The sequence below is a fragment of the Sceloporus undulatus genome, chromosome 2 (assembly GCF_019175285.1).
Source record: "Sceloporus undulatus isolate JIND9_A2432 ecotype Alabama chromosome 2, SceUnd_v1.1, whole genome shotgun sequence".
Classification (NCBI taxonomy): Eukaryota; Metazoa; Chordata; class Lepidosauria; order Squamata; family Phrynosomatidae; genus Sceloporus; species Sceloporus undulatus.
Genome location: NC_056523.1, coordinates 122860055 through 122887489, shown reverse-complemented (window position 1 = coordinate 122887489; position 27435 = coordinate 122860055). Strand labels below are relative to the sequence as shown.

At 43.8% G+C, this 27435-nt stretch overlaps 1 protein-coding gene across 1 annotated transcript in view; it reads right to left on the bottom strand.

The window, feature by feature from the left end:
• HOOK2 (hook microtubule tethering protein 2) overlaps positions 1–25247 on the bottom strand; it is a 40953-nt gene extending 15706 nt beyond the window's left edge. The window contains 14 exon segments of the mRNA XM_042451493.1: positions 5129–5196; positions 5198–5214; positions 5930–6040; positions 6508–6709; positions 8672–8812; positions 8910–9067; positions 11049–11129; positions 11343–11405; positions 11687–11754; positions 12204–12336; positions 13289–13339; positions 14793–14865; positions 15454–15539; positions 25094–25247. Coding sequence (XP_042307427.1) covers positions 5129–5196; positions 5198–5214; positions 5930–6040; positions 6508–6709; positions 8672–8812; positions 8910–9067; positions 11049–11129; positions 11343–11405; positions 11687–11754; positions 12204–12336; positions 13289–13339; positions 14793–14865; positions 15454–15539; positions 25094–25141 — 1300 coding nt within the window. The 5' untranslated portion in view covers positions 25142–25247.
• Positions 25248–27435: the final 2188 nt, after the last annotated feature.

Sequence of the window (27435 nt, the reverse complement as noted above, 5' to 3'; positions counted from 1 at the left end):
TTTCCTGGCTTTCTGTGCTCAAAGATGGCAAATGTGACTGTAGACAGAAGGACGTGACCCAAAATACTGCTTCTAGAAGTGCACCCTCTAAGAAGAGATTAGGAAACTTTCCCAAGTCACATAGCCCAGTCAAGTCTAGCAGTTCTTCTCCTAACCTTAAATTGAAGGGCAATGGTGTGTGGATTATGTGGCGTTATGTTATATTAAGGCTATGCTTAATGCTAGTTGCCTCCCACTATGGCGAGAGGAGGCAATGCAAGAATTCAGGCTGTGATAGCTAACTCAGGTTTATATCAATAGCCTGGGAACCACATAGTAATGGTCAGCATAATGCAGGGGGCTTCTTTAGATGAGTTAAAGAACATTTAAGGATAAACAGAGGAAGAGAAGATACACATAGGCTGTAGGTCAAGTTGAGCACCTTTGTGATCTCCAATCATTTTGATTGTCACTTCCGGACAGAATATTATTTATGATATATTTATTTATTATTTTCTATTTTTTATATTTATAAATATATATATTATATTATTTTTTGTTTTTATTATTATTATTTTATTAATTTATTATAATTTATATTATATATATCTTATTTATATTTAAATATACTAATTTAAATTATGTATTTATTTCCTTTCTTATATTCTTAATTACTCTTCTCGCTTTCTCACTTATTTATTCTACTCTTCTCTTTCTTCTCATTCTAAGTCCCTGCTTTTCCTTTACCTCTTTCGTTTGCTCCCATTCTTCCTCTTTCTTGTCTCGACTCCATCCCACTCTTTTGCTCTTTCTCTCTCTCTCTCCGCCTTCTCTTCCCTTCCTCTTTTCTATTTCCTTCTTGCTCCTCTTTTCAATCTCCTTTCCTCTTTCCTTGTTCTCCTCCTTCCCTCTCTCTTCATTTTTTTCCGTCTCTCATTCTTCTCTTTTCTCTACTCTCTTCTTTTTTTCGTATTCTCCTTTCGTCTTCCTCCCTTTCAACCCTTCTCCGGCCCACCTTCCCTCCGGTCGCCCCCTCTTATCCTCGCTACTTCCATTTACCTCCTCCTTTCGTTGCTCGCTCGTTTCCTTCTTTTCCTCATTTTCTCGTCCATCTTTCACTCCTTTCTCGTCCTTTTTCCTTTCTTCCGTCCTTCTTTCTCTGCTCTTCTGCTTCTCTACGTCTTCTCTTTCCCTTGTCTGCCTGCTCGTCATCTCTGATCCTCGCCCTTTGCGTCTCATGGGCCCTCTCCTTTCCTTCTTCTTCTCTCTTTGCTGTCCTCCATTTTCTCTCTTCCTTTCACTTCGCCTAGCTCCTCTCTTTTCTCTCTTTTCCTCTTTTTCTTCCCTCTCTTCTTTCCTTCTTCTTCTTTCTATCTTTTTTCTGTCCTTCCTCATTTCGATTATCCTCTCTTTTCTCCTTATCCTTTTCTCTTACTCTTGTCTCCTTTCTTGCTTTCCTCTCTTCTCCCTACTCTCGCTTCTACTTCTCTAGTTCCGTCCTTCCTTCCTTCCCCCCCTCGTTCCTCCTCTTCTTTCTCTCACTCCTTCGCTCTCTCTTCTTCTTCATTTTACTATTTTTTCTTCTACTTACTCTATACCTCTCTCCTTTCTTTCTCTTTATCCTTCTTTCTTTTCTCTCGTTCTTCTTACGTTACTCTTTCCTCTTCTTGCTTTTGCTCTCCTATCTTTCTCTCCTTCCCCCTACCTCCTCTGTCCTCTTTCTTCCTTTTCTTACGCTCCTCTTTTTCCTTCTTTTCTTTTTTTTCCTCTTTCTTTTTCCCTCTCTTATTTCTCTTCTCTCTCCTTCTTCTCTTTCCCATCTACCTCCTACTCTTCGTTCTTCTTTCTCTCTTCTTTTCTTCTTTTTCTTCTCGTTGCTTGTTTCTTTCTCCCTCTTCTATTCTTCTTTCTCGCTCTCTTCTTTATGCTGACTTTTTCTCTCTCTTTCTTCTCTTCTTTTTCTCTTTCTTCTCTGCCTTCTCTTCTCTCTCTCTCTTTCTTCTCTTTCCTTCTTCTTATACTTCTCTCTACATCTTCTCTTTCTTTGTCCTCCGTCTCTTTCTTCTTCTTCCTGCTATTCTCTTCTTCCCCTTTTCTTTCGTCCTTCTGATTTTCATATTTTTCTGCTCTTTCTCTTCCTTACTCTACTTCTTCTCTTCGTCGTGTTTATTCTCTCTCTCTTCCTTCTCTCCGCCCTTGTTTCTAAAGACCAAGAGTTTCGCTGCCCCCCCAGAGGGACAAAGGTTTCCCAGTATTGCTACAGGCAAGCCTTTTTGGAGTAAGATCACATGCTAATCAGTTAGATTCTGTTAGTCTAAAATCCTCCTGTTCCACCCTCTTAACAAAGCATAGAAGTTCTCAAGATCTCTGCCCATAGCTATAGAAGGGGTATTAGGGGTAAGAAGGGGGAGTGTTCACACACTCCAAACCCTTCTTACTCTGCCAGGGCACCATCTTGGCGTGCATCTGTTTACACGGGGTGTGCCAGGATGACGTCCCTCATGGGCAGCACCCAAGCAGTGCTGCACACAAGGAGATCATAACACCACAGGTGGCAGCGGTTATGACCGCAGCATGTGGTTGCGTGGCCTGCTTCTGGGGCTGAAAGAGGCGGCATTGAGCCGCCCATGTTTTGAGCCCCTACGAATAAGAATTTATTGTCAAACATATTTTTATTGCATCCTTCTGCATGGAACATTCAGTGCAGCTAAAAGTAAAACATGGAGTCCAATAAAATAGCAAAACAGCTCAAAATAATCTCAAAGGGAGAGAGAGGGGCAGGCGAGCTCCAACTGCCTTGCTGGAAGAAGCAGTGCCCTGCCTCAGCCACCATCTTGAAGGGAGAGAGAGGAGCAGGCGAGCTCCAAATGCCTTGCCTGGAAGAACCAGAGCCCTCCCTTCAGCCATCATCTTAAAGGGAGAGAGAGGAGCAGGCGAGCTCCAACTGCCTTGCCTGGAAGAACCAGAGCCCTCCCTTCACGCCATCATCTAAAGGGAGAGAGAGGGCAGGCGAGCTCCAACTGCCTGCCTGGAAGAACCATAGCCCTCCCTTCAGCCACCATCTTGAAGGGAGAAGAGGAGCAGGCGAGCTCCAACTGCCTTGCCTGGAAGAAGCAGTGCCCTCCCTTCAGCCACCATCTTAAAGGGAGAGAGAGGAGCAGGCGAGCTCCAACTGCCTTGCCTGGAAGAACCAGAGCCCTCCCTTCAGCCACCATCTTAAAGGGAGAGAGAGGAGCAGGCGAGCTCCAACGCCTTGCCTGGAAGAATCAGGCCCTCCCTTCAGCCACCATCTTAAAGGGAGAGAGAGGGGCAGGCGAGCTCCAACTGCCTTGCCTGGAAGAACCAGAGCCCTCCCTTCAGCCACCATCTTAAAGGGAGAGAAGGAGCAAGCGAGCTCCAACTGCCTTGCCTGGAAGAACAGAGCCCTCCCTTCAGCCACCATCTTAAAGGGAGAGGAGAGGGGCAGGCGAGCTCCAACTGCCTTGCCTGGAAGAACCAGAGCCCTCCCTTCAGCACCATCTTGAAGGGAGAGAGAGGGGCAGGCGAGCTCCAACTGCCTTGCCTGGAAGAACCAGAGCCTCCCTTCAGCCACCATCTTAAAGGGGAGAGAGGGGCAGGCGAGCTCCAACTGCCTGCCTGGAAGAACCAGAGCCCTCCCTTCAGCCACCATCTGAACGAGGAGAGAGGGGCAGGCGAGCTCCAACTGCCTTGCCTGGAAGAAGCAGAGCCCTCCCTTCAGCCACCATCTTGAACGGAGAGAGAGGGGCAGGCGAGCTCCAACTGCCTTGCCTGGAAGAAGCAGAGCCCTCCTTCAGCCACCATCTTAAAGGGAGAGAGAGGAGCAGGCGAGCTCCACTGCCTTGCTTGAAAAACCAGACCAGAGCCCTCCTTCAGCCACCATCTTGAAGGGAGAGAGAGGGGCAGGCAAGCTCCAACTGCCTTGCCTGGAAGAACCAGAGCCTCCCTTCAGCCACCATCTTGAAGGGAGAGAGAGGGGCAGGCAAGCTCCAACTGCCTTGCCTGGAAGAAGCAGTGCCTCCCTCTCAACCACCATCTTAAAGGGAGAGAGAGGAGCAGGTGAGCTCCAACTGCCTTGCCTGGAAAAACCAGAGCCCTCCCTTCAGCCACCATCTTAAGGGAGAGAGAGGAGCAGGTGAGCTCCAACTGCCTTGCTTGGAAGAACACAGAGCCCTCCCTTCAGCCACCATCAAGGGCCCTGGTGGCGCAGTGTGTTAAATGCCTGTACTGCAGCCATTCACTCAAAACCACAAGGTTGCGAGTTCAAGGACCAGCAAAAGGGCCTAAGCTCGACTCAGGCTTGCATCCTTCAGGTCGCTAAAAGAGTACCCAGACTGTTGGGGGCAAATTAGCTTACTTGCTAATTAGCTTACTTGCTGTTCACCGCTATGATCTTGGAATAGCGGTATATAAATAAAACAAATTATTATTATTATTATTATTATTATTATTATTATTATTATTATCTTGAAGGGAGAGAGAAGGCAGGCGAGCTCCAACTGCCTTGCCTGAAAGAAGCAGAGCCCTCCCTCCAGTCCCATCTCCGCTGGTCCAGGCCTCAGAGGGAGAGAAGAATGCTGGACCTGATCATCTCCCCCTCACCATTCCCTTCTCTTTTGTATCGTGTCTTTTAGATTGTAAGCCTGCGGACAGGGAACTGTCTGGTTAAAAAATAATAATAAAATGTAAGCCGCCCTGAGAGCCATTAGGGCTGAAGGGTGGGATATAAAACCTAATAAATAAATAATAAATATTACACCAAGAATATCACAAAAAATAACACAGCACTCAAATCAACTAGACCAAAGTGAATCAAGGAGCATTCTGATAAAAAAAAACACATATGTCTAAACGTGACATCTAGGGATTCAGAAAAGAGGTAGCTACCTCTCATGGAGATGGTACCCTACCCTAAATGTATCACAACCAAGGAGGTCCTGACGTGCATTCCTATCGTCTACATTTCAGACAGAGCAGGACCATCTCTTATGAATACAATGTTCCCTTTTCTATGGTTCATCAAGTAAATCTCTCTGGGACATGCATTCTCCTGCTCCAAGGTGCATTATAACAAACAAACAAACAAACAAACAAAACCAGGGCAAGTACTGGAAATTTTGACCCAGCTCACCTGCCTGGTTAAGGAATTTCTGCTGCACCTGAGCACATCGTAGTTCTTCATTGGCCTCTCGAAGGCATCCGTTCTTCCATCAGCCTCTGTGAAAAGACTCAGGCTTTATGCCTGGGGGAAAAACCCTACATAACACACACAAACACAATTTGTAACACTAGGTGGAAAGTCTTTTTCAGCCTGGAGTCCCAAATTCTCAATTGAGAAGGGATTCAACATATTCCAAACAGCACGGAGATAAGGGCATGGGACCAGACAAAGCAACGCGAGTTGAACAGAAGTGAACGGAAACCTTGCTAATTTTGACATTCTCCCACTAAGCATACAACATGTAGCTCATTTACATGAATGTCTACTCTTGGGTGGGCAAGCCTCAGAATAACAGCTTCCTAAGCCAAAACAGAACTCAGTTTGATTTGATATTGATCTTTTAATTTGCTGTCTGATTTTTGATCTAATTCTATCTTGTATTATTATCTATTGTTTTATATGTATTTTGTAGAATGTACACCATTGGCAGGTTTCATTTTTATCGATTTTATTGTTTGTATGTACAGCCCTGTGTAAATCTACAGTGCTATATAAATAAAGAATAATAATAATAATATATAACACATAAATTTAAAAAAAATTTTATAACCAAGGCAAGGAAATCCTATTTTTTTTATACCAAGCAAGAAAGTCTATACATTCATTCATTCATTCACTCCTATTCCTTTTAGATTTCCCTGTTCTTGTTATTACACCTTCATCCCACAAGCCAAAGGGGGGCACTCATCCCAAGAATGAGACCCACGTTACCTCTTTTTCTTTTATCAACGCATCAAACTTCTCCTTGAGAGTCTTGAACTCAAATTGCCACTTCTCTGACTTTAAGGACTCCTCCATATGCTTACTGTGGAGCTCCTGAACCTGAAAGGATGAAATACATTTGTGGATGTACTTTTGATTTACTAGCTCTCCCTCTGTTCTCATTTTCTTCCCCTCACCTCTAACTTCTTGCTCTGCATCTATTAGTGATACTTCTCTTGACACTAGGTATGCTGCTTTTACCACAAGCTATTTCTCTAGGCCAAAATGAGGCTGACCAAAGGACTACTCAAAGCAACAATTTTGTCTACTAAACCAGAGTACAGATACTACTGCCAGTTCAGCTTTGGCCAATTGCATTATTGTGTTTTCTACTCTGAAGCTGGAGTTTATGTCTGGATACCAACGCTACCACCAATTACCTTACCCCAGTGATGCTTTAGTCTAACCTGTCTTTTGGGCACCTTCAAATCAGACTATAATAATGTCTTCTTGCAACTGCCCTGCTCTTATCCACTTGGATGGACCTCCAATTTCTCATGCATGGTCTGAACATCCCCTCAGCTCACCTGTCTTTTGTGTGCTTCCAGCTGTGCACGCACAGCATTAGCACGTCGCAGCTCCTCCTCCAGCTCACAAGTGCGCTGCATATAAACAGTATTTCGTTCCTCAAGTAGCCGGACCTGCCGCCGCAGGTCACCCAGATCTTCCAGCTTCTTCTTGTAGGAATCCACCATTGCCTCCAGCCTCCCCACTCTGTCTGATGAGTGGCTGCAGTGAAGAAGTTGCAGAAGAATAAAAATAATATTGCAACTTTTCTACATCAGATCAGCTTCAACTCTCATCTTCTCTCATTCCTCCATTTTTTAATTTAACAAAGTAAATTAAATGCTCTAGTGAGAAGCAACAAGATTTGCTGCAACAAGATCACAGTGTGCCAAAAACTGAAACAATATGGATAAGGAACAAGTAATCCATTCATCTTTATCCAAACGCCCTGTGCTCCAGGTCTCAAACTTGAGGTTATCTGCTCTTTCCCTTGTCAAAATGGGCATTCAGCCATCCACTGCACTTAGGAGTCACTGTCACAGAACTAACTGAAGAGTAGAATAGAGGTCAGCAGTGATCCCACCTCTTGAGTGCTCCTGTAACTAGAGATTTATTTTATAAACAGCCCAAAAGCAACTGAACAATATACATTTTACATTTGTAACCTAAGTGGAATGCCTACATTAGCAGAAGATAGGACTATAAGTGGCCATGATGGCAAATTAACAAACAGGATTCTGGGAACTGTAGTTCAAAAAGTAACCATCCCAAGCTCTGGATTTACACAAAAGTCTGAGCAATTTGCAGTAGATCAGCCAGTGTTTCTAGACTTCCAACCGTCCAGCTAAGAAGGCCTCTTCCTACTACTACAAAAAGAGGTTTTTAAAGAAAAACCAGGAATGGATTTGTGTGTGAAATTACTAGCATGGGTACTGATCACAAATTCCTGGGCTGAGCTGGAGTGTTTCCTTTTAAACACCTTGATTTTATTGAAAGACTACAGTTACAGTGTGCTACGATTGCCAACAGGAATTGCTCCTCTACAGATGTCCATCTCCTAAGAATCACTGAAAGTTCCAAATAATTCAAATAACTGAAGATACTATCAGCAAATTTCCTGGCTCTTCTAACAAAACTGAAGCCTAGAAATTTTGCAGATGATTTTTCATCACAACAGAAGATAGTATGATTTGAATGATTCACCAAAAACTTGATTCCACCTCAAAATCCACATTCTTATACAACATTCCTGGAGTCTCAAATTACAGGCACTACAACTAGAGGAGCTACACCTTTCCAGAGCTTCAAACTTGGAAAGAGACACCATTCATTAATGTTCTAGTTCACGGGCATACACTGTCAACATAGATTTGGTTTTTTTCTTCCTGAGAATTTCCCTCTGTAGCAGCAGCTCCTAGAGAACTCAACTGCTTTAATCTAGCAATTCAAGTATGGTAATGATAGGATAAAATTCCATGAACACACAAGTGATCAATATTTCTTCTTAAACAGTTTTACTTGTTAATGCTTGTTAGTGCTTTGTTAACAAAGAGATGAGCTATTGAGAAAATGGGCTGGCATGGGATGCCAGACAACAGGATGGTTGTGAAGAGACAGAGCAATATGCAAACTTTTGATTGCTAGTTTCAGCCTAGCACTTGCCAAGACATGATTTAGTTATGGACCTCACTCAGAGCCCTGCTAGGCCAATGCTGGGCTGAGGAGCAGGGTTGCCAAATTGGACCTTGAACAGGGCTCCAGTAACATTAATGCTCAACATTTTTTGGATCAGGATGAGGCACTGTAAAGCTCTGTCAAATGGGATGAAAGTACCTGTTCTACCTCACCTTCCAAACCCTAACTTTCAGCCACAGCCACCTCATCCCAACATAGGTGTCACCTTGCTAGTGAAGAGTAAGAGGAGCTAACACAGCACTGAAGTTAATGTCATTGCTAAGCATCCTGCAAAAAGAAGAGAGCTAAGAGGTCTTCTGCACACACACCCCCCACTCTTCACCAAAAAGGCAGCAAGTACACAGTATGCCCTCGGGCTAAGATTTACACATGCAGACTCTGACACCCAGCATGTCCAGGTTAGACTATGGGGCACTTCCTAAGCTATCCAGCTACTTAACCATAAAAATAAAGGGATGTTTTGTAGTATTACAGCCAAGATGCACTTACCGCAACACATCCATCTCATCTTTGAGTGCTTGTGCTTCCTCAGCTAGGCTGGTCAGCTCCTCATTACGGTGCTGCAAGTCTTGCACCTCCCTCTCTAGATCTTCACAGCGCACACGGAAGTCATCTCTGCCATTCTCCAGTCTGGAGAGAAAGAGTGAGTTAGCCAGACCTTTGATTCAAATATGCTGTACCCAACAGTGCCTTTGGCATCTATCCCAGACAGGAGCGCCTGTCCTACCGAAAGTTATCTTCTTGCAGCTGTTCTATCTGAGACTGAAGCAGAAGTAGCTTCTTGCCAGTGAGCCCAGCAGCATCTGATTCAAGAGCACTTTTCTGCTCCCGGAGTGTCCTGTTTTCCAGCACCAATGTATTTTTCTCATCCACCAGGATAGAGATCTGAAAAAGGATAGGGAAGTGAAAAAGAGTCAGACACTATAGGAGGCAGCTGGACCACAGAGATTCAACTACTGCAAATCCAGCCTAGGCTCTATTAAGTACAATGGCCATTTTACTAGGTATTCTGAAAGTTTAGCAGGTTATGTGGTTTAACCTCATCCTGCAAGTGCAATGGAAAACAGAGGGGCAGAGGTAAGAGACAGAGCTCCAGAAGCTTTTCCCACTGATCTCTCTGTTTTGCTTTAAAAGCAGAAGGAAGAGAATCCTGGTCTTCTATCCAGGCTGATAAATATAACCACAAATGGTTTCCCATTGTTACTCTGACCATTATGCCCTTAGACTCTAAGTAACTAGATTTTAATTAACAAGGAAGTCATGCAGTTGGTAATAAAGTAGGGTAAGCAGGCATTTGTGTCAACGCTTAAGGCAGCATCCAAAAATGGCCTCCCATCCCAGGTACAACAGCTACTCAGACCAGCCGTGTCAGGACTTAACTCTTGCACCAGTTGACTTCTTGTGAGGTAAAATCTGAATGGTACAAGTGTGTATACATTGTTTCAGGGGCAGTGCTGACAGGTAAGAGCACTCAACCTCTCTGAAGTTCAAACAAATTCTTGCTAAAGCTTGTGTTCCCTTCTTGGAGGCAAAGTCCTTAGTACACTGAAATACTTGCCAGTTGCAAAGTTCTGAGCTCCTGAAAAGGTTAAACCCTGCAGGCAGGCAGCATCTCAGCTGTCACCTAAGCATAAATGATCCAAAAATCTCTGTATGTGACAAATATGTATTCACAGCAATATTAGTACAGGAGTCAGAAGGTCCTCCTAATTCAGACCAGAAACAGGTACACTTCTGTGCTTGATGCAAGCAATCCCTCTGGCACTTTCAAGCAGCTGTTAAGTTTTCAGCATGGCACATACTCATGCAAGGAAGTTAGATCAGCCTCACCAGGCAGGGGGCATCTCTGCTAGTGAACAGCTTTGTTATCACAGGCAAGAGCTGGAATGAGGTGGGGCTGGGAGGGGAGAGAGTGAGGACACTCACCTTTTTTTGGAGGGGGCTGCATCCCTAGGGGCACTTTAGCACCTTGGAGGAGTAAAGGGGGGAGGGATTTAAGGGAGAACAATCAGCATATCCCTCCACAGATACCTCCCCACCCCCAGTCTCCTTTGTATTGCATGTCACAAAGCTATTACAGCTGAACAGTGGAGTATTTCAGTTTAGCCCATCCACAAGATGCTGGTCTTCTTCCCAATACTAGAAATATAAAAGAAGGCAGAGGGAGAGGTCCAGGCCACAGGATCAGCTTGAAGTAGCAAGAACCAAACCCAGAACACCAGCAGCTGGGACTTGCTATCCACCCAATGCTCTTCAAAATAATAGGGATAAAGGGGAGAGCACTTGTATACCATAGGATGGGGCAACTCCCTGCACACCACACAACAATGCAGCCAAGCCCAGCTGGTTCCATGCTTTCCAGCAAGCCCACACCATTCTCAAAGAATTGCACTTTTGAGGGAAAAGGTTGCATCTGTAAGTGGAATAGGGCTGATCTTTCAAACCCTGAAAATTGGATGGGATGGGAAGGAAGGGAAATATGACCCAAACAGCACAGCTTATAAAAACTGTTTTTCTTGACCTCCAGCTCCCAAAATCCCACAGTGGCTAGCAAATTTTTGGGAGATATAGTCCCAAAAAAAAAAAAAAGAGTACTTCAGAAAACTTTGTCAAAATACCAGTTTGCAAATGGTCCTGTCAAGCACTTGCGAAAGTCCAGCCAAAGATGTACATTTCCTGGCAAATCAATTCCAAAATCCACCATCCACTGCTGACACCTCATCCTGCCCAGCTTTCCCCATTGGCTGAGCATTGCAGAGCTGCCTTGTTGTCACTACCAGATCCCACCAAGAACTGCTTCCTATGGCAAGAGCAAGAAAAGTCGGTTGTTATCTCTAAGGCCTCATGTTTCCCCTAAGGCACCCACCTGTTGTTCTAGATCATGGCAGCGCTGGCGCATGTCATCTGTTTCCTCTAGGTCATCACTGAGGAAGTAGTACTTCCGTGACTAGAAGATAAAACAAACCAGCAGTGAGGAACAGAGGCACTGAGTAAGCAAAGGCCTGCCATTGCCTATCTAGCCTCCCCCTCTTCTCTCCCCAAAAAAGGTACAGGTCAGCAGTCTAGTTCACTTGCACCATTCATGTTTATGGCATCCTCCTACCTGCCCCCCCCCCCCCCCCCCCCCCCCAAAAAAAAAACCATGTACAGTGATGAGTACCTGACTATCAAAATTCCCGTATGTTTCCGAGCTCAGTGTGTCTGATGAGTCTTTGGTCAACAACTGCAAGACAGGAGACAAAAGGTTTCATTTCTGACTACTAACAGATGCCTCACATAACCTTCTAAGCAGAAATGGGAAGAGCCTAACAAGCACACCTCATGGAGATCTACCCCTAGTGAAGCCCAGCGCTAGCATGGAGGAGGGACACTATTTAGTTAACACAGGAGAACAGAAACTACCAGCTGTGGGGAAAACAAGACAGGACATTGGGGATAATCGGTACTACCATCCAAGCATCTAATTCCAGAGCTTAATTGCTTCTTGCTTGTAATCATACTTACCTCCTGTATTGCTGTCATAACAACGTGCTGCACAGACTCCTCCAGGGTCATGATCTGCTGAATGTGATCTGCAAACATATGAGATCGGACACTCACTGACTAGTTCCTTCCTCTGTCCAATTCCTCACATCTCCCCTTCCATTTGACTCATGCAGTTATGAGGATTGGGGGAGGGGGGCACAGTCTCTACGACTGGGACCAGAGGTCAGATGATAGATGGACTTTTGGGGAGGAGGCAAAATGTCAGATATTACATCACACACACACACAAAAAAGCTCCTTCGTCTCAACAGCTTTAATTAGACAGAAGGAGAGATGAGGCAGAAGTCACCTAGGCTGAAAACTAACAAACAACAATGCTAAGTTCCTGTCAGCAGCATACCAACACCACAACTAGAGCTAATCCCCACCTTCTAATTAACTAAACCATTCACTGCAGAGACATTCTCTTGATATTTCCCTGTGGCTCCACAGTTATATTCTCTGACTGTACCAGCCACTTGCTTAGAAATAGTACCTTGCTTCCTCTCACAACTGATAGCACAGCCAAGCACCAGCTGCAGTAACTTGCCCAGCTCAGCAGTGTCAGAGAGCTCTCCCAGCAGGGCTACATCAGGCAGAAGCTGCTCTGGAACTTGGTGGCCTAGAACCTGCAAAATATGCAAAGCGAAGAGTAGATACAGGACATCCCAGTGTTCTTTCCACTAACATCTGCACCTCTAGTTCACAGCAACTGTTGGTAGCAAAGTCAATGCCATGATAAATGAGAGAACAAAGATAGTCTGTATGGGAGTTGGAAAGCTTAAGTATCTAGTTAGGATTTGCATTAAAGCCATTTACTCTGTATATAGTGACAAGCAGAAATTGCCTCCAGGTTATCACATAGAGAAGCTTCTGAAAACTACAAGAATTTCTTTCAGGTCTCAATAGGGCAAAAAAATGGCAAACATTGTGCATATAGAAAGGTGGGACTAAAAACAGGCTAGTAATTTTAGTGGACATTTGCAAGCTTGTATCTACCGTAATATTATTATTATTACATTTCTATCCTAGCCTTCCTCCAAAATGCTCAGGAGTCACAACATGACACACACCCCTCACGGCATCTTTGCAAACACATTATGAAGTAGGGGTTGACCAAATAACTGATCAAAGGTCACTACCCATCTTGCTTTTGGGTAGACAGAGATTTCAGCTTAATCAGTCTCCTTAGTCTGAGTCTACTATTCCCTCCACTACACCATCCTAACTCTTGACTGGTTTAAGAGATGGAGAAAGCATCTTCACAGAAAACTAACACAATGCTCAACTTTTTTGAAGCGGAATTATTTTATCAAAACTATGAGTAGGAAGCAAGGAATAATGTGCTCAAGCTATGAACCTTTCAGATTCAGTGCTAGCTTTAATAAGGCCAGGTACAAATTTCAGAATTTTCCTGTTTATCCAGCTTTGTGAGCCTTTTGTGTTCCCCTTAGCATTCTTGTGCTCTTGTAATTCCTACTTTGAGTTTGCCAACTTTTATAGGGAGTTTATGTCATAGCCAATGATGCAGGACACACTCTTCCTCTACATCAGAAAATCCTGCCCAAGGAAAGTACTCACATCTTGGGAGTATTCAACCACACTCTGCAGAACCTTCTTCAGGTTGCTCACCTGGGGACAAGATGGAGAAAGGAGACAGATAAATGAACAACCCTGTCCAAGTCCTAGTCCTGGCACCCACAGCTAATTATGGTCTCTCTCTTACAACAGGACATGCAGCCACTGAGCCAGAGTTTAACATTTCTTATGCTGGAATGGAAAGACAAGAACCACTCTTGCTGCCTCCACAGCAGGCTTCAAAGCAGATGGCAGATGAGCTCTGATGCTCCATCATGCAGCAGAACCTAGCACTAGGACAGGACAGGTTTCCTATATGAGGGTGGGGGGAAGATGCCTTACCACTAAATTCTTCTCTCAAATTGGCTGATCCAAAGTCAAACCCCCAAATCAGCTAACAATAGTTAGGGACACCCTGTCTAAATCTGAAGATTGTACAATTCTCCTCTTTCCAGGACAACCAAGTCCTGCCACAATTTCACATGTTACCTCAAAGAGCACTTTGGTTCAAAACTTTTCCATTTTGTTTTGCCTGGAAAAGGAAAGTTAAGTGGAGGAATGGGTGACAAGGACACATCAAATTAATGTATTCTGCTGAAAATTTTACTGACATCAACTAAGGAGCAACTCCACCCACTATTTAGTAAATGCAGGATTTCTTGAGATTGTATACAATAAACCTCATAGAATCATAGAGTTGGAAGAGACCACAAGGGTCATCCAGTCCAACCCCCTGCCATGCAGGAAATCACAATCAATGCATCCCCAGCCTTTGTTTAAAGACCTCCAAGGAAGGGGACACCTCCTCTCTGTTCTGTTAACATCAAGCCTCACTGCATACCTACAGAATTGGCTAGCAAAAACTTCAAAGGGAAAAAAGGCTCTGTATAGGAAATAGTAAAAGTCTGAACAAGTAGTACTACCTCTGCACATCCTGTCCTTCTGTGAAGCAGAAATGAGACAATAATTTTTTCTCTTGTACACCTGGAAGTGACCTCACTAGGCCACCTTTCTGTACCTTGAAGTCCCCTACCCAGCCAAATCTGCTACCACCCTGGCACTTCATAAGTGCATGCCTTGCTTCCCCTAGAATTCCCTTCACTCGAAGTCTCATTCCTACCCAAGTCTGGGAGCTCCTAACTGGTGCCTACTGGCACAGAACATTACACTCCCTTCTCCTGCATTCAGGCAGAACCTGGATAGCTGTTAATTCCTCTTCTCCCTGCCTCGACCTATGTATTTTCCTACTTTCTCCAACTCCCACTAGTCTTCCTTTTTCCTCTAAAGTCAAAGACATATTGCACAGCCATGTTACCACATCACTCTCATCCTTCTTCCTTCTCTCTTTACCTGGAAAGCCAAAAATCTGTGGTATTATACACTTTCAATAAACTCTCTAATTTTTGGAAAATGCAATATTCACAACCTAAAGTTTAATGACTTTTGAAATGTTATCTCATCACAGTTTGTGGGATTCCTATATAACTTGACCCATCTCACGCCATACCTTCAGCCTCCAATTGTCACCGGTGTCATCTTTAATTCGCAGCAGCCATGTTTCATTGAACCAGGAGGGGTCACTGAATAAAAAAAAAAAAAATACAACATTGTGTTGTCTTGTGTGTTTCACAGGCAAGTAGGCCGGAATACTGAGTAATCCAAAAATCTCCCACAGAAGGTGACACGTTACATAGCAGCCTGCTCTGCCCACCCAGGGCCTCACAAATTGAGACTTCACACATGTGATCCTAATCTAACAAAAAGGATAACTGCCAAACATTCTCTTCTCTGTCAAGTTGTTGTTTATCCTTGTCTTCTACCCTTACATCAAACAGCCCAGCTACAAACTATCATATATCTGAGTTGTTAACGAGGACTGTGAAGAAGAGACAAGAGATATGGGAAACAGATACAATTATTATTTTTGTCTAATTTTACCACAATTAGCTTCAAGAGAAGTAAGGGCTGTTTTGACAGTGGAACACACTCTCTCGGAGAGTGGTGGAGTCTCCTTCCTTGGATGTCTTTAAACAGAGGCTGGATGGCCATCTGTTGGGGATGCTTTGATTGTGATTTCCTGCATGGCAGGGGGTTGAACTGGATGGCCCTTGTGTATGATTTTATGATCCTATGACCTCCATCTTCAGCTGGAGTCCCAGGATACTCACATCTTGTTCAGCACCTGGGCAATTGTAACCCCATTGGACAAATCCTCCTCCTTGGCACATGGAGATGGAACATGGAATGTTTGCATCTGGAAGAAGCAAGTCAAGTCAGTAGGTGACACCATGCACTGAAAGAGCAAGAATTCCCACCACCACAGGAAAAGGGGTCCATTCTGAAACAGAAGCAGAGCTCTGGCCTACATGACATCTTACAGAGGGACAAAACTTCAATCTTCCAGGACTGGTGGCAGAAATGACAATTCCTGAAAAACTGCACACTTTTTCCTCCATCTCATGGAGGCAGTTATACAAGTGTGAGAATTCTGACAACACATAAGACCATTATCTCTGCCTTCTACAGCAGCAATCCCAAGTGGAATTATAGGTGACTAATGCCAATAGTTAGGCTTCTGAGAGCACTATTCACTTTGCAGGCCAGTGAATACAGCATACAAATCTATGTCAACAGTGAAATCTGCAGCAAGACAACAGTGCCACCCACTCATCCACACACAATGAGCAAAACACGAGTACTCCCACATGCCTTGTATTGCACTTATACACAGGGTGAATCACTAAGCAGAGGCAACCCAGCTGTCACGCTCACAGTTAGATGTTCACAGCATCTTTGATTATGTCACAAAAGCATCAACAGTCATATCCTCCTAAAGGAAGAAGATGCCTAGGGAGAGAGCACAGGTTTTATACCTAGGAGATGTTGGCTCTTGAACACCAGGCCTTTTGGTTCCTAGTGATGTACCTGAAAACCAAACTTTCTGATTCCTTAGTGCTGCACGAGACTTCCCAGGAAGTGACCTAGGCTTTCTTTTGCAATACAGTTATGGTATCCATTTCTTATTTTCTCATGGCTTGCAAGACACTTAAACAAAATACTCAGTTCTTCACTAAGAACAACTGAGTTTCTATATGCTTTTGTATTATAGATCTTATTGTCCCTAGCTAGCATCCCCAATGGTCAATGATAATGATGGACACTGTAGTCCAACATGCTGTGGGGACCCAATTTTGGAAATCACTGGCTTAGGCCAAGCATATACTTTAGAAAACAGAATTTGCTCATTCACTCTTCACTTGCTTTTCCTCCATTGGTATTAATTTCTCTTTCTATAGGAGGGAATGCACTGATCTCCTGCGGGACAGTAAAATAAGCATAGTCAGGAGGCCTCTCAGCTTGCAATATGTGACCAAAACATATCTATGAGTTGAAGAGTCACTCTAAGACTAGGGGCAGTGTTAAAAGATCTTGATATATGAAAACATTGCAAAAGTGAACTGTCTGGGAGCCTACAGTAAAATGGCATAACCCACAGACATATCCCCATTCCCTTCAGAAGTGGCTTGGTTATCAGTATTTTCTGCCCATGGCTGAGCACAGAAATTGCTGAGTACACAGTGGGACAGCGAGAAAGGCAAACCAAGAATATGATGAGAAGAACAAAACTCGCTCACTACTACGTACTTACTAATGGTAAAAAGGTTAACAAACAATCATGCTTTGTAATCACCCTTTGGAAGCTACACAGTTGATGTAGATTGTTCAATTGGAGGGCAGGAAAAACAATATGCAAACACCACACTTCAGATTTAACTAATTCCTCACTATCATCACACATCAGATAGACCTGACTTCCTCCTTTTCCAGGAGACGTCCTACATTTCAGCCTTCATCCAGGAGGAATTCCAAAATGTCTTCCATTTTGAGCATGACTAAGAAGCATGGAATTATATTTATATGAATGTTTTAACTTTTTTTTAAATATTCTACATTTTTCTTGAATCACATTCCTTTCTGGTTAGGGCATTTGGACACCCTGTCATACATGCCTGAAGCACAGAGGCAAAAACATTAGAGGAAATACTCATCAAATGAAGGCATTTGAATAATAAAACTTAATAAAAAAAACAAAACTTTATTTATACCCTGCCCCTCTGCCCAAGACAATTGGGGCTGTTTACAGATTAAAACTTCATACAAAACCCCAACATTCCCGTTTTCCTCCCGCCCCTAAAATAAGTATTAAACAGTTAAACCAGGGGTAAGCAACCTTTTTGAGACGGGGACTGGGTTGGTGTCCCTCACACAACGGGGGAGGGGGGGGCGGGGGGGAGATGAATAATTAATTAATTAAATAATATAGGACCACATTTTTTAAAAATGGAGGACATGCCAAAAAATTTCATGATTTTTAAAAAATGTTAATAGAAATGCATCTTTCTTAGGCATGATCAAAATGGAGGAAATTTGGCCATTATTCCTAGACAGATGGCAGAAATCGACTTCCCTTTCTGGCCAACCCCCCCTCCCCCCATTCATTCCAAACAGCACATTTCAGCATTGAACATGGCTTTACTTAACATGGCAATCTCTTGCATATTTCAGAGGCTTATTGCATAACCAAACTCTTTGGGTTTCGCACTGAACATGGGTTCACATGGCTATGCATATTTAACATGTCAAGGTGGTCTCACAAGAAGTGATTTGCCCTCGGGTTCAAATGTACTTCTCAGAAGTGTGTACTTGGTCAAGGGACTGTGGTTTTTCTTCACTGCGCATGAGTTTGTAAAAATCACAGCAACTTACATTGGTCGTGCCTCGGAAGCTGGCTCATATCAATATCACCATCACCATCCTTCTCCTCCTCCTGCTCCTCTTCCTCCTCCTCCTCCTCCCTCCTCTTCAGTGTGCGGCTGAGTTTACTGTTCAGGAAAGGCCTGCCGGAAGAGATCCGTCTTGATAGTCTTTTTGAAGCTGTCTAAGGTCCAAAACACATTGCAGAAACAATCTAGTGTGAGATTGCTTTAAGTGCCCTGGTAAGTGCTAGGGAACCCTGGGAGTTGTAGTTTATTGTAGCCTCAGAGCTCTTTCTGACAGAGAAGGCTCAATGTCTCACAAAACTACAGTTCCCAGGATTCCCTATCATTGAGCCAGAGCAGTTAAAGCGGTCTCAAAGTGGGTTATTTCCACAGTGTGTTTTGTACCTAAGTTGGCAATATTAGAGATCTCTTCCGGCAGGCCATTCCATAATCTGGGAGTGGTGGAGGAGAAGGTCTTCTGTGGGGTTGCAGTCAATCTGGTCTTTATACGTTGCAACAAGTTCCTCCCAGAAGACCTAAGTGCACAGGGTGGATTGTACAGAAGGAATAGGTTGGACCCAAGCCATGTAGGGCTTTAAAGCTCATAACCAATACCTTGTATTTCACCCGGAAACAAACAGGCAGCCAGTGAAGCAATTTCAGTCATGTGTAATATGGTCACTTCTGGGTCTTCCAGTGACTAGCCTGGCTGCTATATTCTGAACTAAATGGAGTTTCTGGACTTGGCACAAGGGCAGCCCCATGTAGAATGCATTGCAGAAGTTGAGTCGTGAGGTTACCAGAGCGTGTACCACAGTTTCCAGGTCCCCTGGTTCCAGAAAAGGACGCAGCTGGCATATCAGTCGAAGCTGATAACCAGTGCTCTTGACCATCACATTTACCTGATTTGTCATCTGGAGCGATGAGTCTAGGAGCACCCTCAGATTGCGGACACAGTCCTTTAAGGGGAGTGTGACCCTGTCTAGGACCAGTTGGTGTTTCTCAATACCTGGATTAGGGTCCCCTACTGTGAGCACCTCCGTTTTGTCCGGATTCAGTTTTAGTCTGTTTTTCCTCATCCATAAAATGGTAAGCAGTTTACACACACCAATAAATGATAAGTAGATAGTCTGAAAACCCCACAAAAAATGCTAAGTACTTTACACACACACACACACACACACACACACACAAGCAATACTCAGAAGAGCTTTATAAAAGAGAAGAAAAATGTACAACAGATGGAATGAAGAATAGCAATAGCAGTGTCATTCATATACTGCTTCATACCGCCTAAGCAGCCTCTAAGTGGTTTACAACTGTAAGCCAATTGCCCCTAACAAGCTGGGTACCCATTTTAGCGACCTTGAAGTATTCATGCCTGAGCCCTTGGCTAGTACTGAACTCACAACCTTATGGTTTGTGAGTGAGGGGCTGCAATACAGGCATTTTACCACTGTGCCACCAGGGATCATACAACTATACAAAGATGAACAGCAAACCCTAAAGAGCAAGGTGGAAGCTGCAATAGGGGACACTGGGAAGAAAAAAAATCACCAGGAGCAGATGATATTCCAATAGAATTGCTACAAGCCACAGAGAAAGAATCAACTCTAGAGATAATAAAACTATACCAATATGAAAAACAAAACGGTGGACAACAGATGGTAAAGGATCAATATACATCCCAAAACAACAAAAAGGAGACATAAAAGACTGCAGCAAATACAGGACCATAGCATTGCACACAAGCAATAATATGCTCAAATTTCTGCAAGAGAGAAACATGTCAGAGGTGTAAGCAGGCTTCAGAAAAGAAAGAGGCACTAGGGACCACATTGCAAACATATGATGGCTAATGGAGCATACCAAGGAATTCCAGAAGAAAATTAGCATGTGCTTCATAGAATGTAGCAAAGCCTTTGACTGCATAGATTACAAAAAGCTATGGAATGCTCTTAATGACATGGGAGTAGCACTACATCTGATAGTCCTGGTGAGAAATCTGCCTCTTGTCCTAAGAGGCTACTGTTAGAACAGAATATGAAGAACAGAATGGTTCACAATAGGCAAAGAGGCCAGGGTAAGGCTGCATTCTATCACCCTACTTCTTCAACTTGCATCAAGAAAATTTCATACAAAGAGCAGTTTTAGACTCAGAAGAAGGAGGGAATCAAGATAGGAGGAAGGAACATCAACAATCTAAGATATGTTGATGACACTATGCCACATACTAGTGGAAAACATCACAGACTTGGAACAATTACTAAGGAAAGTCAACAAAGAAAATGCAAAGGCAGGCCTACTGCTGAACATAAAGAAAACAAAAATAATGACCATTGAGGATCTACATAAATTCAACCTAGATAATGAGGAAATCAAAATAGTTAAGATTTCTCATACCTTGGATCAAACATTAATCAGAACGGAGATTGCAGTCAAGAAATAAGAAGACACCCAGCATAGCAAAGTGCATAGTACCCAAACACAGCCAAATTACTTTGGTACCTGATGCCAAAAATCCCCCAAAACGAACTTTCCCATCTCTTAGCATTAGAATGTCAAAACATTCAGACAACAATAAATTCATAGACTGAGAAAGTTAATGGAAAAGGATTAAGATATTAATGTAATTATTAACAAGCTAAAAAACAGACACATTTATATTGGAAGGGGGAGAGTTCTTGACAAATACATTAATTCCAGAACAAAGATGATAAAAAATATAATCCATTATTTTACTCTATAACCCCTTTGTCCCTATTTTGAGTTTTGGAGGGATGGAAACAACTGTAAGAATTTTTCTACCCCCTGCCCCAAAGGAGATATAACCACAGAATTAACACTGGTGCACAATTCAAGGCCCAAATATACAATTCCATGATGTTTAAATCAGAACATAATATAGGGGAACACTTATATTCTAGAGTAGTAAGTATGCTAACAATGAAAATCCTATTTCTCACTTGTTCCACCCCAAGCCCTTCTCTTACATTTACAGCCTCTTCCTCCCAAAGGCCCTGCTTTCCCCCTCTATATTATTATCTCACTACCCTCACATTTTCTTTACCTTATCGATCTTAGTAAACTAGCTGACTGATCTTAGAAAACAGCCCCAGCATTAAGGGCCTCAAAATTAAGTTTCCCAGCACAGATAAGGTTTCTTTAAGCAGTGTCCAGTGTAGAACACACAATGAAAAGAATACCACCCTACTTTCAAGCTGCCTTTACTACTTGTAAATCCAAGTTCTAAGCTATTCAACAATAGCAAGAAGTAATTTTGCAAATATACAAGAAAAAAAGGCTTTGGGTGAAGAACATACCATGCAGTTTAAAATTTATTGGCTATTTAGCGCTGGCACATTTGATTAATTAATCTAATAACCTAGCATAATTCAGGGGAATTTCAACATTAACATGTCCTAACTTTTTCCCAACTTAAGACCGCCACATTCATTAAAAATAAGTCATCCCCTTTCACAGGCAACTTTCAAACATAATTCATAGTTTGATTTTAATTAATTACATTACTGGATACATAAAACAACTATGCTCTTCCACAGTATGTTTGTATGTGCCTTCAAGTTCACTTGTCAGTCTATGGCATCCTCATTCATCGGCCCCTCCAAACTGCCAGACAACCCCCTCGCTTTGCCAAACAGGAGAGAAGCTCCCCTCCCTGAAAGAATTCAGCTCATTTAAGGTGGGAAGGTGGGCAGGCGTGGGAGGAAACAAAGATCATCCATAGAGGTAGGGAAAGCAATATAAATGCAAAGTCACGATGTGCCAAGTGGAGCCTTACAAAAATATCCTGACGTTTCAACGCAGGCATGTAGCTTCCGGGAGACCTTTAAGAGGCTTTGGGAGTGGATGTGCAGCCCAGGGTCACAGCGACGAGGAGGAGGGCAATGACAAGAGAGGGTTCAGGTCTTTTGTGAAAGAAATGCCGGGGCACAGCTAAAGGGGGTGAGAGAGACCACAATCATTGTGCCTTGTGAGGGGACACTAGTAACAGATATAGACAGTGAGTCACATTAAGGACAGGCTAAGACCCTAAACTATGACAAGTTTAAGAGGCTCCTGTGTGTGTCTTTGTGTATGTGTATGAATGAATGAATAAATAAATAAATAAACTTTATTTGTATACCGCCCTTCGCAAGCATCAGGGCGGTTCACAACATATATCCATACAATTATAATTAAAACAACAGTACAATCAACACTATTAAAACCATTAATACAATTACAATTACATAAACTGTGCCAGCCCTAGATGTCTCATCAATGGCTAACAGGGGAACTAACAGAGGGGAACTCACAAGGTCTTCGCAAGGGGGGGGGGGGTCTTCACAAAGGGGCTCTCAAGCAGAGGCTTAAGAATAAGTCTGCCTGAACAGAAACGTCTTTAGCTCCTTTTTAAATTGGGCCAGGGAGGTTGCTGAACGGAGCTCAGTAGGCAGTGTGTTCCAGAGGATGGGGGCCGAGGTCGAAAAGGCCCTTCTGGTGGTATTCTGCAATCTAACCTCTGGAACTCTTAATAACTGCTGCCTACTAGATCTGAGTGTGCGGGGCGGGGAGAGGGCTATTTACCTGTATATACTCAATTATAAGTCGACTTCATGTATAAGTTGAGAGCAGGTTTTGGGGCCAAAATTATAGTTTTCGAAATAAACCGTGGATAAGTTGGGGGTAAAACTTAGGGATATGAACCAAGGAACTAGCGAACGAAGGAAAGGAAAACAATACCAAACAACTTCAACAATTCCAGAAGGCATGTTTGTGCTTATACTAAAGGCTGGACAGATGAGAGAATACAGAGTGGGAGGTCAGTGCTTCCAGGAAGATTACACTCTTGCCTTTCACCAGGAGATGGTTCCTTTTTAAAATAAGAATTAAAATACAGTACTTACATTGACCCACGGATAAGTCGACTCAGGTTTCTGGGGTCAATTTTTTGATTAAAATTTTTAGACTTATACATGAGTATATACATTACATTTTTAAAGGTATCATGGAAGATTATTACAATATATTTTATGTTTGTAAGAAAAAGAAAGAATATACATATACACTTTCTCTCTATAGAGATGTATTTGTTGTTGCTGTTTTGTGTGTCTTCTGACTTGTGGCAACCCTAAGCCCATTTCTTGGCAAGATTTGTTCAGAGGAGGTTTGCCACTGCCTTCCCCTGAGAGAGTGTGACTTGCCCAAGGTCACCCAGTGGGTTTCCATGGTCAAGCCAGGATTCAAACCCTGGTCTCCAGAGTCCTAGTCCAATACTATAGAGATGTATACTCTGTAATATACTCTGCTGCCTTGGATTCCATTTAGGGAGAGAGACAAGATTGTTGTTATGTGCCTTCAAGTAATTTCTGACTTATGGTGACCCTATCATGGAGTTTTCTTGGCAAGAATTGTTTGTAATATGTTTGTCATTACCATCCTCTGAGGCTGAGAGACTGTGGCTTGTCCAAGGTCACCTAGTGGGTTTCCATGACTAAGCAAGGATTTGAATCCTGGTCACCCAGAGTCCAGGTTCAACACTCAAAACATCACGCCACGCTGGCTCCTAGAAAGGTAGGATATAAGGTCAATGAACAAATATACATACATGGGAGAGCCAGCCTAATGTAGTGGTTTAAGCTTTGGATTAGGACTCTGGAGAGACCATGGTTTAAGTCCCGGCTCGACCTTGGGCAAGTCACACTTTCTCAGCCTCAGAGGAAGGCAAGGACAAGTCTCCTCTGGAGAAACTTACCAAGAAAACCCAGTGAAACGATTTGAAGACAAACAACGACAACATGAATTGAAACGTAATACATTATTACGTTATGGGTAGGGAACACTTACATTTACAGCCTCTTCCTCCCAAAGGCCCTGAACTGTAATCTGATTTTAAATCAGGTTTGAAAGGGGACCACTGAAGGTGTCACCTCCCTGCAACTCCTGTCGGCAAGGGGATTTCAGAGGGGATCTGCCTTTGTCTTCCTCTGAGGCTGAGAGAGTGTGACTTGGTCATGGTTGCTCAGTAGATTTCCATGGCTGAGTTTGAACCCTGGTCTCCCATTGTCCATATCCAACACTCAAACCACCACACCACAGTGGCTGCTAGGAAGGTGGGATATAAGGCAATTAGACAGCCAGTATGACCTAGCGGTTTGAGTGTCGGACTATATGACTCCGGAAACCAGGGTTCGAATCCTGGCTCAGCCATGGAAACCCACCGGGGGGGCCTTGATCAAGTCACACTCTCCCAGCCTCAGAGAAAGGCAAGAGCAAATCCCCTCTGAAGGAAACTTGGCAGGAAAACCCTATATCAGGGTCGCTATAAGTGGGCAACGACTTGAAAGTACACAACAACTACAGGGTCAACAAACAAACAAAGATATCTGTACTGGAGAGCCAGTGTGTTGTAGTGGTTGGAGCGTTGGACTATGACTCTGGAGAGACCGGGGTTCGAATCCTGGCTCAGCCAGGAATGCCACTGGGTGACCTTAACTAATGGGCAAGTCATGCTCTCTCAGCCTCAGAGGATGGCAATGGTGGCAAACCCTCTGTAAAGGAAACTTGGCCAAGAAAGCCCTATGACAGGGTCGCCATAAGTCAGAAAAGTCTTAAAGGCGCACAACAACAGGGCCAGTAAATAAGTAAATAGACCTGTATTACAGCAGTGCTTCCCAACCTTTGGTCCTCTAGATCTTTCGAGACTTCAACTCCCAGAATTCCTGAACAATGAGCACACTGCCTGGGGCTTCTGGGAATTGAAGTCCAAGATGGAGGCCCACAGGTTGAGGACCACTGTGCGAGAGACTAGCCAGCGCGGTGGTGCAGAGCGTTGGGCGAGGGCCCTGGACACCCAGAGCAGGGAACGGCGGTGCCCACAAGGGCCTCCTGGGTCTCTCTTGCCTCGCCCCTCAGCCGAGGCTCAGTGCCTACGGAGGCGAAGGGCAACAAGGGCAGCCAGTCCAGAGGCGGAGGCGCCACCTGTACAGGGCGGCTCCTCCTCTGAGTGACGTCAGGAGAAAACGCCCGCCCGCCCGTGTCTTACCCAAGTGAGGAGCGCCCCGCATCGCTCGCGCGGGCCCCTCTCGCCCATGGCGGCGGCGGCCTCGACGCCACCACACAGTCTTCGGAAGCAGCTGAGGCGTCTCCGCCGGCGGCCGTCGCCAGCGCCTTGCCACGCCCCCTCGCGCGCCCTCCCTGACGCTGCGCCCTCCGCCATTGTAAGCCGGGCGGAAGTAGGCCGCAGCACCAGAAGCACCGGGGACGCTCTAGGAAGGCGGCAGAGCCCTCCGAGTGTTATGACTGTGGACAGCTGTGGGCTGGGAGCAGGGGGTGATCATGAGGATGATGACAACAACAACAGTAGCAGCAGCAGCAGCAGCAGCAGTAGTAGTAGTGTTTAGGGAAGTCTATATGTATTCCTGCTCGGGGATTATGGGTGCATTCTGAACATGCTCAGAGGCAGGCACAGTTATTATCATTATTATCATCATCATTATTATTATTAAGCTTTATTTATATATAGTGCTGTAAATTTAACACAGTCAGTTAAAACAGACAAAATGAACCCGCTGATGGGGTGCATCCTACAAAAACAATTAAATATAATACTATATTCTGGAGAAGAGAAGGTTAAGAGGTGATATGATGATAGCCCTGTTTAAATATTTGAAAGGATGTCATATTGAGGAGGGAGCAAGCTTGTTTTCTGCTGCTCCAGAGAACAGACACGGAACAATGGAGGCAAGCTACAGGAAAAGAGATTCCACCTCAACATTAGGAGGAACTTCTTGACAATAAGGGCTGTTCGACAGTGGAATGCACTCCCTCGGAGGGTGATAGAGTCTCCTTCCTTGGAGGACTTTAAGCAGAGGCTGGATGGCCATCTGTCAGGGATGCTTTGATTTGGATTTCCTGCATGGCAGAATGGGGTTTTACTGGATGGCCCTTGTGGTCTCTTCCAACTCTATGATTCTAATACATGTTAGTACGTGTTAATGTTCAAGAAAGTAAGGCAGACAACACATTAAAACAACATTAGATAACAGTCATGTAATAGTGCCTGGGAACACTTCCCTGGACAGTATTGTCTTTAACTCATTTTGAAGCTGGTTAAAGAGGTGATGTCTTTCACAGTCTTTGCAATTTGCTTGGGCACTGTTTATGCAAACTCTACCGGTGTATTTTCATATGTTTGTTGTCCGCTGTTGTGTGTCTTCACGTTGTTTCCCGATCCTAAGGTGAGCCTGTCACAGGGCTTTCTTGGCAAGGTTCTTTGAGAGGGGGTTTGCCATTGCCATCCTCTGAGGCTGAGAGAGTGTGACTTCTGGCCCAAGGTCACCCAGTGGGTTTTTATGCTTGAGTTGGGAATCGAACCTTGATCTCCACAGTCATAGTCCAACATTCAAATAACTACATCAGGTTGGCTCTCTAATTGGCTTTACAATATATTAAGTTATATTATATACATTATATTATGAGATATATATATATATATATCCTGTATATATATATATATATATATATATGTAATACTTATATTATATATATTATACTTATATGTATATAGTACACTTGTCCCTCCACATTCGCTGAGTTTTAGGGGCACAGGACCCCCATGAATGTGGAAAACCCACAAATAACAATAACACTATGTTGTTACCTGAGAGAACATCTCTCTAGGACTCTCTAGGTCCTCCAATCAACTCTCTGGTCAACACCTGCCAGACACTGACCATAGAATTGCTCTGGAGGAGCTACAAAGGCCTAGTGGAGTGTTCTCTCTAGGAATTTCTAGGTCCTTCACTGCCACTTTTGGTTAAAGGTGACCATAGAGTTGCGCTGGAGGACCTGGATGTTCCTAGAGACGACATGCTAATACAATCCATGAATAATCAAGGCCACAAAAGTCAAAGCCACAAATGTGGAGGGATGAGTGTACTTATTTATTTATAGACCACACTGGTTACAATACCTGTTTCCCAGCTAGATGTTTATCTTTGAAATGGGGATTAATTTAGTATTGCTGAAGAATAATACAGTAACAGCCAAAATCCACAACATAGTGATACCTTTGTGGTTCCAAGCAAAAATGCTCAAAATGCTCCACTGGCGTGTTCATCAGGCAAAGGTGTTAAAAAACTGTTGTTGTTGTTTCCAGTCAACTAAGACTTATGTCAACCCTGTGAAGGAGAGGTCTCCAGGTCACCACTCAGGTCTTGCAGATTCAGGACAGCCCTGGCTTCTTTGATTGAGCTTACCCATCTGTAACACTGTATTCCTCTTTTCCTCTTTCCTTCTACTTTGTTGTTAACTTCCGTCCAGTCCATTTCTGCTCATAATAGTTCTTTGAGTAAGATATCTCCAAGTGCCCCTGTCCTCAACTGC